This window comes from Eschscholzia californica, unplaced genomic scaffold (assembly GCF_041429995.1).
Source record: "Eschscholzia californica isolate CP2 unplaced genomic scaffold, dmEscCali1.0.p SCAF_1, whole genome shotgun sequence".
In the NCBI taxonomy this organism is placed as follows: domain Eukaryota; kingdom Viridiplantae; phylum Streptophyta; class Magnoliopsida; order Ranunculales; family Papaveraceae; genus Eschscholzia; species Eschscholzia californica.
Window position 1 is genome coordinate 82,030,997 of NW_028238198.1, and position 18,075 is coordinate 82,049,071.

The 18,075-nt window shown below is 34.6% G+C and overlaps 1 protein-coding gene across 4 annotated transcripts; it reads left to right on the forward strand.

The window, feature by feature from the left end:
- The first annotated feature begins 13,308 nt into the window (after positions 1 to 13,308).
- Positions 13,309 to 17,473, forward strand: LOC147569932 (Adenine nucleotide alpha hydrolases-like superfamily protein). 4 transcript variants are annotated; one of them, XM_086656431.1, is made up of 9 exons: positions 13,309 to 13,390; positions 13,884 to 14,289; positions 15,205 to 15,553; positions 15,635 to 15,721; positions 16,112 to 16,233; positions 16,314 to 16,392; positions 16,508 to 16,917; positions 17,080 to 17,163; positions 17,264 to 17,473. In XM_086656431.1, the coding sequence occupies exons 2-8, from the start codon at positions 13,952 to 13,954 to the stop codon at positions 17,129 to 17,131; spliced, it is 1,437 nt and encodes a 478-aa protein (XP_086512557.1). In that variant the 5' UTR covers positions 13,309 to 13,390; positions 13,884 to 13,951; the 3' UTR covers positions 17,132 to 17,163; positions 17,264 to 17,473. The 4 variants fall into 4 exon arrangements, with proteins under 4 accessions (XP_086512557.1, XP_086512556.1, XP_086512558.1 ...); XM_086656430.1 differs by having other exon boundaries at positions 13,326 to 13,524; XM_086656432.1 differs by having other exon boundaries at positions 13,346 to 13,524; positions 13,869 to 14,289.
- Positions 17,474 to 18,075: the final 602 nt, after the last annotated feature.

The window sequence follows — 18,075 nt, forward strand, 5'->3', positions numbered from 1 at the left end:
GCGTTGGCTGTCAATATTTTGTTACTCGAGTAGTCGGTAATGGTGACATAAACTCCAATTTTATGTAGTGAGATACTCGTATTATAAAATGATTGAAGACACTCTAAATGTCAAGAGTCGGGCAAGGGGTTTGGGTATTATGTGTGGGTATGGGTGTGGCTTATTGGTGTAGATTTTCTTTCTTAATTTTTGATTTTGGCAAAAATGGTTGCCAATTTTTGTTGAGCCTTAAACCCAAAAATGATTAGGCATCAAGTCCTAATAGTTTGCCTCTTTGTTACGTGATGCTTATGGGTTATCCTAGCATTTCGTACACAATTGTGATGCTTTGTCGCGTATTTATTACAGTCGATCTTAGTTTGGTAAGTGTTCAACCAGAATTTAAAAGGATAGTAGACGAGACACATACCGTCTCTCTCCAAATCTTATCTGAATACATACTCTCGTTCAAGGGCGATCTCGGTCCAAAACCACGAAAACGAACGATTTAGACCCCAACAGAATGAGGGGGCTCATGTATTTGCATTTTGTATGGCCCTCGAAATAACAATTTTATTCTAAACAAAAATGTTACATGATTTAGTTGTAGTTTAGTGGTTATGAATCATGTTTATGTGCAAGAGGTTTGGGTTTTAAATCCTTCTGTAACCACTACTACAAATTTTATTTATCTTGTTCTAACTGCGTTACATTTTTTATTTTTTTGTTGAGATCTAACTGCGTTACATAGCCCACTAACTCTTAATTTTGTTATATTAGACTAAAACACGTGTCGGACATAATGTCATTTTTCTTCAGTATACATGTTTTAATCCGCTCTCATTTGACCAAATCCTAGTGGTTTAACTAGGGGCGCATGTCATGGTAAACCCAAGAGACAAGCCATATGAGACTCTTGACCGGGAGAGTATTTTGACCAAGGAGAAAGGGACTAGGACTTTCCTAGTAAGGCAAAATTGTGGGGTATGCGAATTTTGAAAAGTCAAGCACAATGTCAATAAAGTATGCTGATGGTAGCTATTAAAAGTGGTCATTTTAGTTGTATCAATCAATATATCTTCTATACACATACAAGACTCTTATCCACATACATTAAAAATTATATAGACAGAGAGAGGACTTGGATACTTGAACCAAAACAAGTTGACATTAAATATATTTAGAAAAAGTCAAGAATTTTCAGTTTTCTTTCTAGTATATGATTTCAAAAGTTGGTTTTCGGGTGAGATCATTGGAGCACGAATTTATGAAGTTACATACATTGTACGATCCGGTATGAGATTTTATTAATTATGTAATATTAAACAATTTCTTTTTGAATGTAAGCAAGAAATTGAATCAATTACAAATGACAATATTTGTTTGTCGTTGAACTGCAATTTGGTGATATAATGCAGACAAGTAGGTAATACAAGTTCTCCATCCAATAATAATGGTTGTGGTTAATGGATTGTGTTGTAGAGGGAGCAATTAATATTCGTTGAAGAAACTTTGGCTTGAGTTTTCCATCCAATTCGAACTATAGGTGATCTCGACCTATAGAAACATACGGTAAAACATGTTCAAATAGTTAAAGATAACATATATTACACATCAAATTTTATATAGATATAGCATGGATGGAAATCGTATATATTGAAAGAACTCCTACAAAAATAGTTTCCAAGTTTGGCTTTACTTAGTTTTTTAATACTAAAATCAAGCAAACGAAGAAAACTTAACCTGACTTCTTTTACTTACGGTTGTCTTAATTTTATAAGGAGTTGTTATCACTAAAGTAAAGGGTGTATCTCGCAGTCAGTTTTAGGAGGAAGTTTAAGAGACTGATGAATGTTAGGATTTTAGTTAGTTACAAATACTTAATTTTTTTGAGAAATCTTTATATTCATGTTCTTCTTTCACATTGAAAAACATTGCGTCACGGTTCGTCGTGGAATTAGTCTCGTCAAATGATTTATTGTGTTTGGACGATTATTTCCTTCCATTATTGTTTTTCTTAGCTTGCTTGTTTTTCTTAGTCATAACAAGTTCATTGAGTTTTTAGTAGGAGTAATTGTAAAGCACAAATATTCTTAAAACATTACTTACAACAACACAAAAGACAATAAAGAAGTTTTCAGTTCAAGAGACTAAAGCTTATAGCATTAGAAGAATTGAAGAGGAAAGACATATCAAGTTTTACTCGGATTTTTTCTCTCATTTTACGATTTTGAGCAAGAGGGTTTATTTAGTTTTTGATTTTTCCTTTGTGCAAAAAACTAATTGAAACAAGGGTATGCTTATTTATTACGGAGGCGATTATGCTAAAACTCTACTTGTATAAAGGAGTAGAGCTGCAAATTATCTTTAGGAAAAAGTCCTTATCTACTAATAACCTAAGTCAAATCTAATTTTCTAACAAATTTTGAATCTTCTTATTTCATCAGTCAGTGGTCGCTATTACTCTCTACTTGTTCCAAAAAGTGTGAAGAGATAATCATTGAATTACTAACAAGTCAATTCAAATTAATTCGATCACCTCATCTTTATTCGATTAAAAATCTAAGAGAGCCATTATTTAGTCAGTTCACGGGAAATTTTATTGGCTCTATTGTCTATAGTTCGAACCCGGGCCTATAACTTGAAAACTTAGTAAATGGTGTGATTCTCTATCGAAGAATAAAAGATGATTGACAAATATATTGTCTTCCAATCAAATTAGAAGAGTTTATAAATCTATGAATGAAAATTTTTGTTTAAACATGGCTAGAATGATGATGATGTGGCAGTGTCGTAGTGCACAATGAGTATGTCGTGTCATCAATCAGTTTACACTTAGACAACATTTTCGAACTATGTATCTGGATTTATTTTTATTGATATTAGGGTTCGAAATTAAAGAAATTAGGAGGTCGGCAGTTTGAAGTTAGTTTTTAGGACTCGGGAAGTGAAGCCGTACAAATTAAAGATAGGTTGGAACATAGGGCGGGGATATGCACTTGGCATTTGCAGTAGTGTCCTGATGAAAATGATTGTACAGGACAATAATTAATACCAAATTAATATACAGTACGTGTTAAATAAGTGTGAGTACTTTCTAGGGCATTTGGTAGCTTTTTTTTTCGTTGAGGGTGGGCATTTGGTAATTCAACTATGGATTTTTTGGATATTTTCGGAATACGAGTGTTAATGTGGTCTTGGCTTCTGGTCACTTTATTACATGAAGAAGGATGATTCCTTCGAGGAACCATGGGGTGAAAGTCTAAAAGTTACGAAAAATTCAACCTAAGGGCAAATCCAATGTGGGGCTCGGGCTCCCAATTTTGGAAGCCCTTGAATTTTGGGAGCCTCGGGGCTTTTCTCGATTCCAACGTCGGGCTCCCAACCGGCAAATCAAAATAATATACGTGTGCGAAGTACGTGTGCGGAATTTTGATTTTAAATTTCGACTATAAATTATTAGATTTCGACTATGAATTAAAATGTGATATTATTCCGTCGAGATAAAAACAAAAAGATAAACACAAAAAAATAAAAAATTAAAAAAAAAGATGCTTAAAAAAGAAGTATTTAAAATAATAACAAAATAAAAAAAAATCAATTTAAAAAAAATTAAAAAAAATAAAATAATAACAAAATAAAAAAAATCAAATGTGACCGTTGGGAACACCCCAACGGTCACATTAGGGGCTGGGAGTCCGGGTTAAGGGAATCCACCCTAAATGTGACCGTTGGGAACACCCCAACGGTCACATTAGGGGCTGGGAGCCCCCCAGCCCGGGCTCCCATTTGGGAGCATGGGGCTTCCAGCCCCACCGAGAGCCCAGCCCCGGAGCTCCCGGGTTGGACTCCATGGGCTGGGGCTCCCAAATTTTGAATTTGGGAGCTCCAGCCCCCCACATTGGAGTTGCTCTAAGGTCTACTCACAAAAGTCTATAGATTTTTAGTCATTTAGCTAAAACGTCCAAAATACCCTCAGTTAAAAGATTTTATACATGTAGTAGTTTGTATAATGCATCTGTTAGTTTGTACAATACATTTTCAAATGTATAACCAATTTCTAATTTAATGTTTGTATATTGCAACTGGTAGTTTGTAACTGCATTTTTAAGTGTCTCTAAAAAATTAGGTTGAAAACTATTAAAAAATGATGAGTACAATATGAATTTATATTAATCTTTCGTATAATGCATTTCTAATTCAATGCTTGCATATTGCATCTGGTAGTTTGTACAATGCATTTTTAGTGTGTAATCCTTATTAGTTAGTCTTCTGTGTTCTAAGCATTTGAAAAATTGAGTTATGAACTATTAGAAATGTTGAATACATAAATGACTTTTTATATATAGAGAGGTAAAGTGGAAGAAGATAAAAAAGTGTTTGTTTAGAGATGGAATTTGATGCATTGGGATTTAATTGGACTAGATTTGGATTTATAATTTATACTTTTAGATTTTTCATACATTTTGGGAGATGAGTGGACTATTAACACTATTAGAACCTTGTTTTTTTGACCTCTAGCCCATTTTTCCTTCTTCACTTTTACCATTTAGTTTCTTTTTGAGTTATAAATACATAACAAGTCATTACTTTTGAAGTATTGATTTTAATTCTGGTAATCTAACATGTTGCAGGTTTAATCTTCTAAATCTTCAATTTCACTACGTTTTTACTATTTATAGTTTAATCTTCGTTATTTCAATCGGGAAATGATAAAGTTACAAAAGATTTTGACAAAAAAAGGTTCCCAGCTGATGTGGCGGGTGTGGTTTCAAACTTTGACCAAATCTAGGCCGTTGAAAGATGAAAATCACAACCGCCACATCAGCTGAGAACTTTTTTTTGTCAAAATCTTTTGTGATTCTAGCATCTCTCATTTCAATCAGCTTCTAACATGTTGCAGGTTTAATAATTTCTACAAAATATTCCAATAAATATTATGATTAATTTGATGGTAAAGTTTGTATGGCCGAAAAAACGTGACCGAGATTGGCGGAGCAACCAACAACGAGACTCCTATTACATTGTTCTTGAAAAGTTTTTCATCTGTTGGAATGTGTTTGGACCTCAGTCGTGTCATATGATATTAACATTTACATTTCCTCGTGTTTAAATTGTGAAGTCATTTTTTCCCATAAGAGTCTTATCTGTAATCTACCATTAAATCCTTTGATTTGCCAACTCCCATAGTCTCATGGGGGGTTGGTTTGGTCCAACTATCAACCGTGTTAGCCCTACCTAGCTAGTCTAGTCTAGTCTTGTGGACCAAAATTAAGCTACTCCAAAAAATTTATGAGATCGAAATTCAATCCCAAGATAGAGGAGGGGCCAGAGAGCTAGGAACTGTACAAAACACCGCTCCGTACCACACTACCCTACTTACATATACTAATTCATTTCTCTCTCTCTCTCTACTTTCTCTCATTTCTTTCTTCTTTCTCTCTCTACTTTCTTTGTCATCTCTCTCTGTCTCTAGTACGACAGGTACGTATAAGTTTCCTTAAATAGAATATAAAAAATGCAATGCCAGCTTTGAGCACATGTCTTTAGTCTGTAGATTTCCATTAAACCCTAAAATGTATTGTTCTTTTCTTAAGATAAAAATAGCACTTTCAACTATAAAATGTTCCTTCTCTTCTGCCCACGACCTAGTATTTCTTTTTAACAACCTAATACATTAATCTTTTAGAAAGAAAAACTAAACTTGACTTTTCGGTTATTGAATCACATTCTTAGTCCATAGGACACCAAAGCTAAAGTTAAATAAATTAGCCACATACTAATATATATTCGTAATTAGAATCTTTCATGTACATATTATTAAGTTTGTAGGTAGTTATAGTCTAATGTGAGTTTCACATTTCACAGGTTTATCTGTTATACTTCTTTACCAGATGGATTTTAAGCATTTAGTTAGCGTCTATAACTTATTAGTCTAATCATTTTTCATTTGTTCTCGAGCGAGCAATGAAAACCTAAACATCGATCCTTGAGGCATAACAATTAAGCTAGATCTAATTGATTATTTGTAATTAATACTTGGTATCCGTACTAGTAGTTTGGAATAGTAATGATTTTAAAGAAATGTGACAAAATTTGAAGCGAAAAAGGCTAACATAGACTTGTGATTTTGTGCTAAAATGGTTTACCAAATAATCTACATTTATCTAGTGTTTGAACGACATTTGAAGCGAAAAAGACTACCAGAGACTTGTTTGTGCTAAAATGTTTGAACGACATTTGAAGCGAAAAGGCGACTAGAAACTCAGTGACTTTGTGCTAAAATGTTTACTAAATAAGTTACATTTAGTGTTTGAGAGGAGGTGGTGGGGTCCTACCAGTGACACCCCTAACAGATATGTGGCTGCTGTGTGCTGCAATAGATTAGTGGACCTTCTCCCCTTAATGATGGGTTGCCTGGGTCTCAAAAAATATAATTAAGTAATGTCACTAATGTCATATGTTAATTAAGTAACTTATTTAAGCACACCATGTTATATTAGGTGTCTCTAACTAGGATCCAACTTCTTGATTATGTCCATTGTACCTTCATGTACAGTTCAGCATCCCTCTCTGCTCTGACTGGCTTCCTCTCTCTCTCTTAGACTCTCTCTCTCTCTCTCTATCTTTCTCCTAATAACATAAATTAGCATGAATAATTAGTAGGCCCCAAACACCCCAATTGTTGACCCAAACTGCTAGTTTTTTCCCTCCATTAGTTTGGAGTATATATAATATTCACCATATCCTCAATTCTGGAATCTGAATCTGAATTGTATTATTTTGAGTTCAAGGTCAATCCTGTCTATCAATATTATGTGTCATTTGTTTCATGTACTAATTTAATGGAAAAATGTTACACAAATTAGTCACTGTTTACTAAGTCGTCATGGGTGTAGTTTTTCTTTGTTAAACCACGGTTTAATGAGCTCTACCTCAAGGTAATTGTTGGATCGAGGATGAACTAATTTGTCATCGATTTATGATTTAATTTTCTTGTTGTAAACTCCGCTATCTAGGATTACCAGGTCGAGCTCAAACGTCAATACTAGTTATTTTTTGGGATAGATAGCAACCCTACACACTGCTTACTACGCTTTCGGTTCTTTTATATTTGCTTTCCAAATTTAGGACCGAATCTCTCCATGACCACTTTGACTAGTCCTAGAGCCTGGAGATTCTTCTTCTGTTGTCTATTTTACATACTGGTGTATATTCTTAATTAAAGTCTATCTTATACTAAATATACTTAAAAATCAGTCGACTCAGTAGTTAGCCAGTTGGTATCAATTAGACAAAACCAAATACCAGTTAAGGTAGTGTTTGTTTTTTTGTTCTCTAAATCTAACAAAAAAATAATGTCATTTGTTTGTACAGTTTGAGCATTCGTGGGTTTACTTTTCTACTCAATTCATGACTTAAACAAGACTTTCCTGTAAAAGCAGACTTGTTCTGAAAGCTGAAACCACATACTTAACTATAGAGATTTGTTTCAAGATCTTAAGATATACAAACAACTAAGAGCATCTCTAACGCGACACTTTTTTTTGATGAAATTCTCCAACGACACTTTTTTTTTTTGTTGAACTATCGAACGAAACTTAATCTTAAAATAAATATAATACTCTAATGTGGCATTATTTGGGAGGGAGGGCGGCAGCCATTGAAGCAAGCAAGCAATTAGTATTTTTTTTATGTTGTTGAAAAAAGCAATTACCATGATAGGATAAAAATTGGATGTGATGGGTAGTTTTGTTTGGTGGTAATAGATATTGGAATTTGGTGTAGTAAAGGTGCATGTAGGTCAAATGAGGAGGGGATCTCATCTTCAATCTTATATACTTGAATGATTGGCTTTCTTTTTCTTTACTTTAGCATTTACTTATTTGGTTACAGCTATATTTCTGTCTCTTTTGCATGGATAAGCTATAAATATCTTATGTTTACTTTTTTTTTTTTGTATTTTAAGTGCTTTTATTTATTCAAATATTTATTATTTTATTTGTGTCATGTTAAGTTGGAGGTGTAACAAATGTCAGATCTTTATTAGAAGTTCCCAACCCACAACACCCACCTACAAATAACCAATTTAAATTTAATCTTGCAGAACAAAGAATATTGGTTGTTTAATTGTCATCATCATAGTGCTATTCATATATACCACTAAAAAATAAATCTCAGTGTGGTTAGTTCTCAATGTTCAGGCACGAGGCACTAAGTTTAATCGTGAATGTATTGTTTTACTAGTTCTACTTAAAAAAGAGTACTATATGTCATTATTTTTCTATGATAGTGTGAAAAATCAATTTTTGGGATGATACATTTGTTCTAAATACACTTCTTAAACTTAAGTAGCGTTCACTGTTACTTTTATCAGTTTTGAAAATATGAATCTCTTGATATCAAACGGCTAGATAATCTGGATTTTGCACCACAAAATCTTTAACAATATTTTTTTTTTATGTTGTAACTAATTTTATATATTTATTTAAGCTTTTCTATGTTTATTGTGGTTTAAACTTTGTATGGATTTGTTAATGGATGCTTGCAATAAAGAAAAAACAATTTTTAATAGTATCATAAATTTCTTTTAGGGAGAAATCATTTTTGTGGTAGAATTGAGATATTAGGAGAATCAAGGTGGGCCTTTGTAATATGAGTAAGTGTTGGGAGATCAACTTAAAGATTGTGTGGAAGGTCATATTCCCAACTCACTAAACAAAAAAAAAAACAAAAAAAAAAAACTCACTAAACATAAATCTTGATTCTTATTGAGCCATCTGGAGACAACAAAACTACCCAAGATCAATAGTGATTTTCCACTTTACACCCTCCTAAAAGGCAAAATTGAAAAAAAATATCTACTTAACCCAATTTTGTAAAGAAGTCCTTATTCTAATTGATATTAACTTTTAATGAATGGAAAAGGAGAGGTCGATATAAAAGAAGCCGCAAAGGTTTTCCACTTTCTATCATTCTATGGGCTATTCTTGACTAGATTAGCATGAATTAATTCGATTGTCTATGTTGTTTCTTTTATCTTTCTTGTCTTTATTCCCTAAAAGGAACACGAAGAAATATCTAAAATCTAATAGTGGAAGGCTAACAACTTTTATCGGTTGGCTAACAGTAGGCAACTTCGTACTTGTATTATGACACATTAGGTCAAGCAGAGAAATAGAGATGTTGTTACGGCATGCAAGAATGTACAAGACAACTATATTTCAATGTTTAATAGTTGCTTCGACAAATCAATTCAAGGTTGTCAACTTTCCTTCTGTTTTTTCAAGTATGTGCTCTCTCAATGACAGAGCGTTGGCGGATAGCGCCAAATAAGTTATGTGCTTTTTTCATTTTCTGTTTTCATTTTTCATTGGTACATTTCTACGCATCTAGGTTACGTGTTGTAAAACTAAACAAATAGGAGTTTCAAAGCTCTTTCCAGCCGATCATCGGTGTTAAAGAGTTGATTCATGGACGGTCTCATGATCTATTAATCGCCCATGGATTGATGTTAACTAGTAGTCCTTTTATCAGGATGCCATTCTAACATGTATTATAGTTAACTAGTAGTCCTTTGTTGATGTTTTTCCCTTTATCTTTCTCTAGTGGAACTTGTAGTTAGTTTTCTTCTCAATAATCAATAGGGTACAGATTTTGCCATTTAAAAGAAAACAAAAAAGAGTTTCTTAGCATCACTTTAATTTTCTCAATTTTCTCTAATGATGGGGAAAATATACGCACATACGCGTGTCTGATTATACGTACATGACATGAGATAACAAATCTAGAAAATAAACTATGGTCCCCTAGTCCCTAAATTTACATATCACCTTATTTTGAGGGTTTGAAGAAACGCCCTTGTATCACCATGCTAGTGCTCTTCATAAAAAATTACTCCCAAATACACATTTAAACTGTAAAAGTAATTCGATCCCTCTGTTCACATTAAAAAACCCAAGCGTTGTTAAACTAGTGGCTTCGAGAAATACCAATGCCACCAATTATAATTTCGAGGTGATCCATTGATGTAGATGATGACGACAACAAACAAGATGAGGATATTAGATAGAGAAATGCCAAGGAAAATAAGAAGTTGTTCAATTTAGTCATAAAGGGTCATGTCTTCGTGCCCATCACTCCCCAAAATCAACTTTTAGGGATAAGTTCTCGTTACCTAGATTTTATTAAACAGAGACACAGAGTTAGTTTTGTTTCTTTTGACTTTGACCTTTAGTGCTTGCCCCATGTGTCTCAATTTAGCCATCATCTTTTCTACACTTTAATTATTAGTGTTATCTAGCTAAATATTAGGCAGCCTCACTAACAAAAAGTTAACACATTGACTGCCATACATACATCTACACGTGGATTTTGATGGAATTTTCATCATTTAACTGTAGATCTCGATCATTAAGAAGATAACAGAAAATATCACTTTTAACATCATCTGCTATTACTTAATGCATAAGATATTCATACTAATCTAAGATCTAAATGATGAAGATCGTTAACGTATGAGATCTAGTTACTCGGTCAAGAAACAAAACAAAACACCAAGCCCTTAACAAATCCATCGAACTCGAATAACTCTTCAAATAAGCCACAACCTTTAAGGCCGAGATTGATGTAAACATACTTTAAAAGCGGGGAAGTGTTTGTCAACCAAAATAAAAAAATAAAAAAATAAAAAAATGAAAATGCGTCCTTCAAAAGTCATAAGTCAGAAGTATTAAATATGAAGTTACATAACAACATCAAAAAAACTAAATTACAACTAACTTTTCAAAACAAATATAATTTATTTAATACCAATAATTATCGTAACGGTAATGCTAACAAATTAATATGTATTTGTCGTAAATGATCAGTTTGATTCATCTTATATCTACTAAGGTTTGAGCTTTGATGTCAAAATTGTGAAACTCACAATACGCAATAATCTGTGCGTATTTCCACTTTAACATACCATTGTTTAAATCTTACTGTACAATTCTTTTTTACGGTACATAAACATATAAAATACATAATGAAGCTTTGGTAGTCTGATCAGTAATACTTTCAGAGTACCTCTTTCGTACTTTAAAGGGGTAAATGCACACGAACTACACGAGTCACCCACTACTAAACTATATTAATAATTATAATAAAAATGGAGGACATCTAATAATGGCTTAAGTATAAATTGTCGGATTTAATAAGTAAAATTATAGTTAATGTATGGAGAGCTTCTCCTCTCCCTTAAGTCCTATGTTTTGACTTTTGACTTTATATTTCAATCAATTTCTTATTCATTTATTTTAATAATTAAACATGTTTTGACCCCAAATTGTTTATGGTTTTAAAGTAATTAATTGACTTAATATGATCTATTAAATTTCAAAACCATGCATCTGCAAACCACAATGCCTTTGTTCAAGTACACTATACAATATATATAACCATGAGAGAGGGAAAATGAAAAGAAAACCCTAGTCGTCGAATGACAGTTAGGTTAATTAGTCACATTAACAGATCAATTTTTGTTGTTTATACTAAAATTCTTCTTCTCAATAATGATCGTAGACTTTGCTGATTGTTTTTATAATGTTACAAGTTAATGCTGACTCGTTGACACGTCATATATAGGTGTAACTAACAAATTTCATATATTTATAATTTTATTTTGTACTTAAGTAAAGTGGGTGAGTGATAGAATTGAATGGGTAGAGAACTTAGAAACTTTATGAAATGAATACACTACAATAATCTATATTATAAGGGAGGAGGGTATCATTTTCAAAATATACTATTATCTTCGATGACTTAGACTATACCCTTCAATTTTATCTCTCACGATTGTGATTATAGAACTGTCCATGTCCATCAAACACGGATTATACCCTCGCTATGAATTCATATTCACTTGGACCTCATGGGCCTTGGATATGTATGAATGTTGGGCCTCTGGAAACACCATTGCTTAGGGAAGTTTATATGGACATCTGGTCCCAGCGGAACGGGGATAGTTGTCGGCTATGGCAATCCCCTTGTACACCAAAAGTGAAGGGAGATTCAATGGCGTCCCTATTGTTGCTAAAGACGCTCTTTCGAGTCAATATGGGAGGTTTGTGCGAATAGAAGGTGCCTTTTGTGGGTGCGCCTATAAATCTTCTCTTGAACTCCACCATAAACTACCCCGTATTTCTAAGGCTCCCCACCTTTTTGCTTTAGGCCTGCCACTTTATAGGCATCCCACTTTTCACCCATTTTGTTGTTCAACCCAAAAGTTCACTTTATTGAACTTTGACCCTTAATCATCACCAACACAACTTCCGACCACCACCATTACTATCTCTTCTCTCCCTGCTCCCTTCTCTCTCTATATGTATGTGTATATATATGTATATATATTTATCTCATGCCATTATCTCACTCTCTGCTTCTCTTCCACTCTTACTTTCTCTCTTTCTTCGTGTTTTTAATGGGTATTATCTATAGTTGGTTCATGAAGACAGAGAGAAAAGAAAGGCTCCAACGATCTCCAATTCTTATTAAAAACAAGTTATAAAACTTTTTTTTTGATAATTTTACGAATTTAAATAGTGTTTGAAAAGTGTATACCATTAGTTTTGGGTTGATTTCAAGTGGTTTTAGAGAGATCTGTAAGTAGTAATTAAATTTATCATATCTAGAACATTCTGAATGTTCTCGGAGTGCACGATCCAAGACCATGGTGTAAGGTCTCAATTGGAACCAGTGAAAGTATGCTTGCTCTCTCTCAAACTGGACAACCCGAGGAAAGGGCGCCTACAATATTTTTCGGTCAAATTGTGTTGACTGCAGTGGATCACTCTAGTCGAGTGCCTACAAAAAAAAGGTGCTCTTGTTGAGGTATCCTAAACCATCACCTTTAGTATTATCACGTCACCAACGACTTCTATCACGACGAGCCACTTCTATCATCACCACTATCTTCCTCCTTAATTACGCTCTATCTAATATCTCTTGCGGCTACATTTTCATGTTGTATATCTCTCTATCTTGTTAGGGTATCCTACTAGTGACCCAACACTAGCATTTCAGGATAATAAGCTTAAGTTTTCAGAAGTTAGTTACCGAACCCCTAACAGAGACGCGAGTAATCCACTACAGTACCGAATGATTACTCTAATTAACAACCATTTGCGATAGAGACGGTAAGAACAAACTTAATTTGGTCAAGTGAAAAGTGTGCATACAAGAATTTAACTGTGTGCATTTTTTAACTTTTCCTTCATATTTATAGCTCCCAAGCCCAAGACCAAGCCCAAGACCAAGCCCAAGACCAAGACCTATTTTAACTGCCCTGGGTTGCTTTACTAACTGGGCCTGTCAATGGAATGGCGAGCTTCCTCTTCGGTTGTCTCTGTTCAGTTCCTTCTCTCTCATTGTAAGCCCTAATTCCTCTCTCGTTTGAGCTTCATCCATGGTGGTATGGTAGCTTCATTTATTTACTCATCCTTAGCTAGTTGTATGGTTTTAGACTAGGGTATTGTAACAAAACGTGAAAGAAACTACATCAAGGTAAGATTTTGAACTTTTAGGGTTTATTGAATGTTTTTTAGAACTAATTAGTAATTTTTTCACTGTTTATGCTGTAAATATATTACTTCCTATTGGTTTTGTTCTTGAGTAGTTTAAGATATATGGATGGTTCAAGTCAATTTGATGTGTGTTTATGAATTGTTAGCTCAAATCTTAAAAGAGTAATGAGAAATTCTTGATCTCATTTTAAACCTTGTACTTTTGGTGAATTTTGATTCTTTGAATGTCTATTAGGATTAAAATCGATTAGGATAAAAATGTATTAGTACACGGGATATATAGGATTTTAGACAAACACCATCTTGCTGATTGAATGAGTTCAGAAAATCAATTTCCAGGTTATTCAGTGGAAAGAAACAGTGCCTTAGAGGGTTGGTAAAACGGAAGACTGCAGTCGAAGTGTAGAATGGCTTGTGGTTCTGCTGCATCTGGAGGAGGTTGTGGTAATGGTGGTTGCCATAAAGAAGATGATTACGACGAGAAGGAAGAGAAGCAATTATTGGGAAACCAGCAACTTGGTGGTGTTGGCGTCGACAAGAATCGTATATGCTTCAAGTGCAAGGTGGTGGAAGCTCTTTCTCCCTCCCTCTCTAATGGTGTCGAGACTAGCAGCAGTAGTAACCTCTGCTTGGGGTGTTTCCGTTCATCCCTCTTTGGGAAGTTCAAGCAAGCTGTCACCACCCAAGACTTGATTTCACCTACAGATAATATCCTCGTGGCCTTCTCTGGTGGTCCTTCCTCCAGGTTTCCCTCTCTAAACTAGAATTACTGTATTAATATTTGATTCATCCTTTCTACTCGTTGGTGTGGAGTAGTAAACTTATCGCCAATTTTGATTTCCCTTGGAGTCCAACTATTATGATATTTACTTTTTAGATAAAATATATGACAATCTTTATTATAGGGTCTATCTATACTAAGGTGCTACCATATAGCCATACTTGATCATCACCAATTATGATTCAAAATTCATTTTTGAACACAATAGAAAGCACCATTTATTGCTAAGTGTTCCTCTAATACGTAATTGTTTTCCTTTTCTGGTTCATTAACTTTGGAAGTCTTTACGGCCAGAAGGTTTTCATACCCTTCTAACTTCTAGCGCTGATGAAGAGGAAATACATCTGAAAGACTGGAACGATGACGATATAATTAGCTCGTCAATATCCATATCTCTTTGATTAGGACCTATTACTAAATGCTTCAGGAGATTTGTAAGTTGAGCTAGTGCTAAACCTTGACGATATAATTAGCTCGTCAATATCCATATCTCTTTGATTAGGACCTACTACTAAATGCTTCAGGAGATTTGTAAGTTGAGCTAGTGCTAAACCTTGGATGATTTGTGCAAATTGAGTGATACCAGAGGAAAAAAATGAAATATGTTAGTAGTTACACCACAAAGTGATCTTTAATTTTGCTCCTCTCCTAACCTTACTAGTTCTTTGCAAATGAAAAAGTACTTGACTTGGTCTTAGACTCTTAGTTTTCTATTAACTTTATGTTATTTTTTCTTTTAATTCTTCTTTCTTTATTAAGTTTCCTTTCCTTCATGCTCTTGCTTGTATGTCTTCTTTACTTTGATTTAAATCTGTAATCAGGTTCGTTCATTATCTAATTTCTACCTACAATCACTAACTATAGTATTTTCTGTTATAGGGTAGCTTTACAATTTGTGCACGAGTTGCAAGACAAAGCACAAAAAAATTTGGATGCAAGTAGAGATAAGTCTTATCCAGTATTTGGTGTTGGAGTTGCATTCGTTGATGAAAGCTGTATTTCTGCTATTCCTTCTCATGACTTGGACAAAGCAGTTGAAGTCTTGAGAACGGTAACTTCGGGTTTAGCTCCACCACAAAAGGAAGTGCATATTATGCCAATTGAAACCATTTTTTCTTCAGACCCTATGGAAGGAAGAAATAGAGTGAAAGATCTAATACATACTATTACGGACGCTACTGGAAAGGAGGATATTTTGCAGCATCTCCGGATGCTGTGCTTGCAGAAGGTTCGGCTCGGTCATTCATTTACTAGCGAGTTCGGAAAAATGGAAGGCCTCATTTCTGAATCTTTTGTTCATCTTTAACAGATTGCTTTAGATAATGGGTACAACAAACTGGTTGTAGGATCGTGCACATCAAGGATAGCTTGCCACATCATTGAAGCAACTGTTAAGGTTAGTAATCCATCTTATGGTAGAGTTGTTGAACATGAGAGTACATGGAGTTAAATTGGCAGTTGTATATGATAAGTACGAGATACAAGATAATGTGAAGGATATCTTGTCCATGGGCATGTGATAACTATTGCTTTTGGAGAAAAACCTTAACGGGGAAACAAGAAACACAGTAAAGATCTCCTCGAACCCCGTGGGAAGCATGAAGGCAGTGTTTTTTGTCGGCTTTCACAATTGTCTCATTTCTACCTCAAACCGTGTTCATATATTCCTTTCTAAAAAGTAGAAAAGTTAGGTACTCGCATTAAAAGAGTGTATGAAAGTGGCGATTTTGTCAACAATGAAATACACATTGGGATCTTATTCTTATACATTCTTCTCTTACACCAGGGACAAGGTTATTCTTTACCTGCAGATATACAATATATTGATGCAAGGTGGGAGGTCCCGTTGGTATTTCCTCTTCGAGATTGTGTTGAACGAGAGCTCAAGATGCTTTGCCACCTTGACGGGTTCGTAATAATCGTTTTCTTCGCTATATATTTTGTCGTCTAGATCTTATATTAAGCATAAGATTCTTTTCGAATGGCAGTTTGAAAACCTTGGAGTCGATTGATCGTCCTCGATCTGGTATCAATGGCTTGATATCATCCTTCATTGCAGTTTTGCAGGTAAATACTAGGTTTCTTTTATTTCATGTCTGATATGTGAAATTACAAACTTCCAGTGTATGATCCAAACTAGCAAATCCTCTGAACTCATGAAATATTCTTCAAAATTTATCAGGAAGAAAATCCTTCTCGTGAAAGAAGCATAGTGAGAACAGGAGAGAAGCTTACCCCATTTCATTTTAATAAGCTACCAGAGGCCACCAAAGACCCTAACGATCATATGCCTTCCCGATGGCGAAGACGTAAGAAGCAGAACCTCAAATCGGAGGAATCTGTGCTTTCGGAGTTTCTCTGCCCAATCTGCTACAGTCCACTGAATAACTCGGACCTGGAAAGTTTGAAAAACGAACTCAGGAATTGTGAAACAAGTAGCGAAATATTTGGATCGAGTTGCTGTCCAAGTTGTCAGTTTCAGATACTCCCCAAAGAGCTATCGTCTATAGACGAGTTCTATTCACTTCTACCACAAGCAATGACAGTTCGAGCACCAAAAGACAGCATTAATGACGACCAAGCTAATCTAAGGTAACAAATTCTGCTGGCTTGGGTAGCTGCACTACTTGTGCTTGTGTAGTTGTCTTTCTACCTTCGACTTAATGATCTAATTTGAGAAGGTTAAGGAAAAGAATAACACAAATTGTTCCTAATAAATCTAGCAACTGTTTTTGTATTTTCTTACAATTTCAGAGATCAGATTAAAGATTTCTTGATTTGTGATAGCGAAGAGGATGAAACGTGAATTCATCTATACCATTTCTGTAACTTTGCAAGGTATGACCACTAATTAACCACGTCTAATATCTTTCTTGCCAGACTTTCTCAATAATTTTGTATGTCATCATTGATGTTCCATTATTTTTGTTCTTACCAGGTTTGACAAAAAAACTACAGAAGAACCTAATCTCGCACGATCTGTTGTCTCAATATGTGATTAAGCAATGAAACTCATAATCTCAGTATTTATTATCTGTCATATCACGCCACAGATAAATTTCACCTTCTTTTTTTTCCTTTTGGTGTGTATGATTATTGTTTGAGATTAGAATGTGAATTGCAATTAAGCAACGTCTATTGAATCAAAGTCCCTCCTGTAATTTGAGAGAGAGGATCAACAGAGTTGGTCTTGAGCATAGCAAGTTATGCCTGCCCCCCGGTATATTGAAGTTAACAATTCTCTATTTTCGGTTGGAATATCATAAGACAATGGGAATCGGCTAGAGAAGTGAGAAAGATGTACCTGACCTAGCGAAGGAACAGATCAGATAGCTAGGTCACTGTATGATGGGATTCTATGACAATCCTTCCCTCATAATCAGATATGTTGGTGATTAAGAGCTTCCAGCTCCATCGATAGTTGCACTGTTGCAAGGCTATCGCCCTTTTTGTTGCTGATGTGTACCACTTGTAAAGGGTTCTCTCCAACCCTCGGTGGACAATCTGTCCAGGTTGGGGGTCTCCTGTACCATCGAGGACAAACACATAAAGACCTCCTCAGCTGCTAGGACTAACTCGTATATTGCATCAGAGAACTCTATTCCTTCTGTTGCAGAAACACCCGAAACAAATGAACTACTCCTACTCTTAGACAGTGAGCTACCCATAGACCAAGCCTGTCTAATATAATTGTTTCCGAGATGACCGAGTGGTTCAAGCAAATGTTATGTCTCTGTTCCTTTCTATATT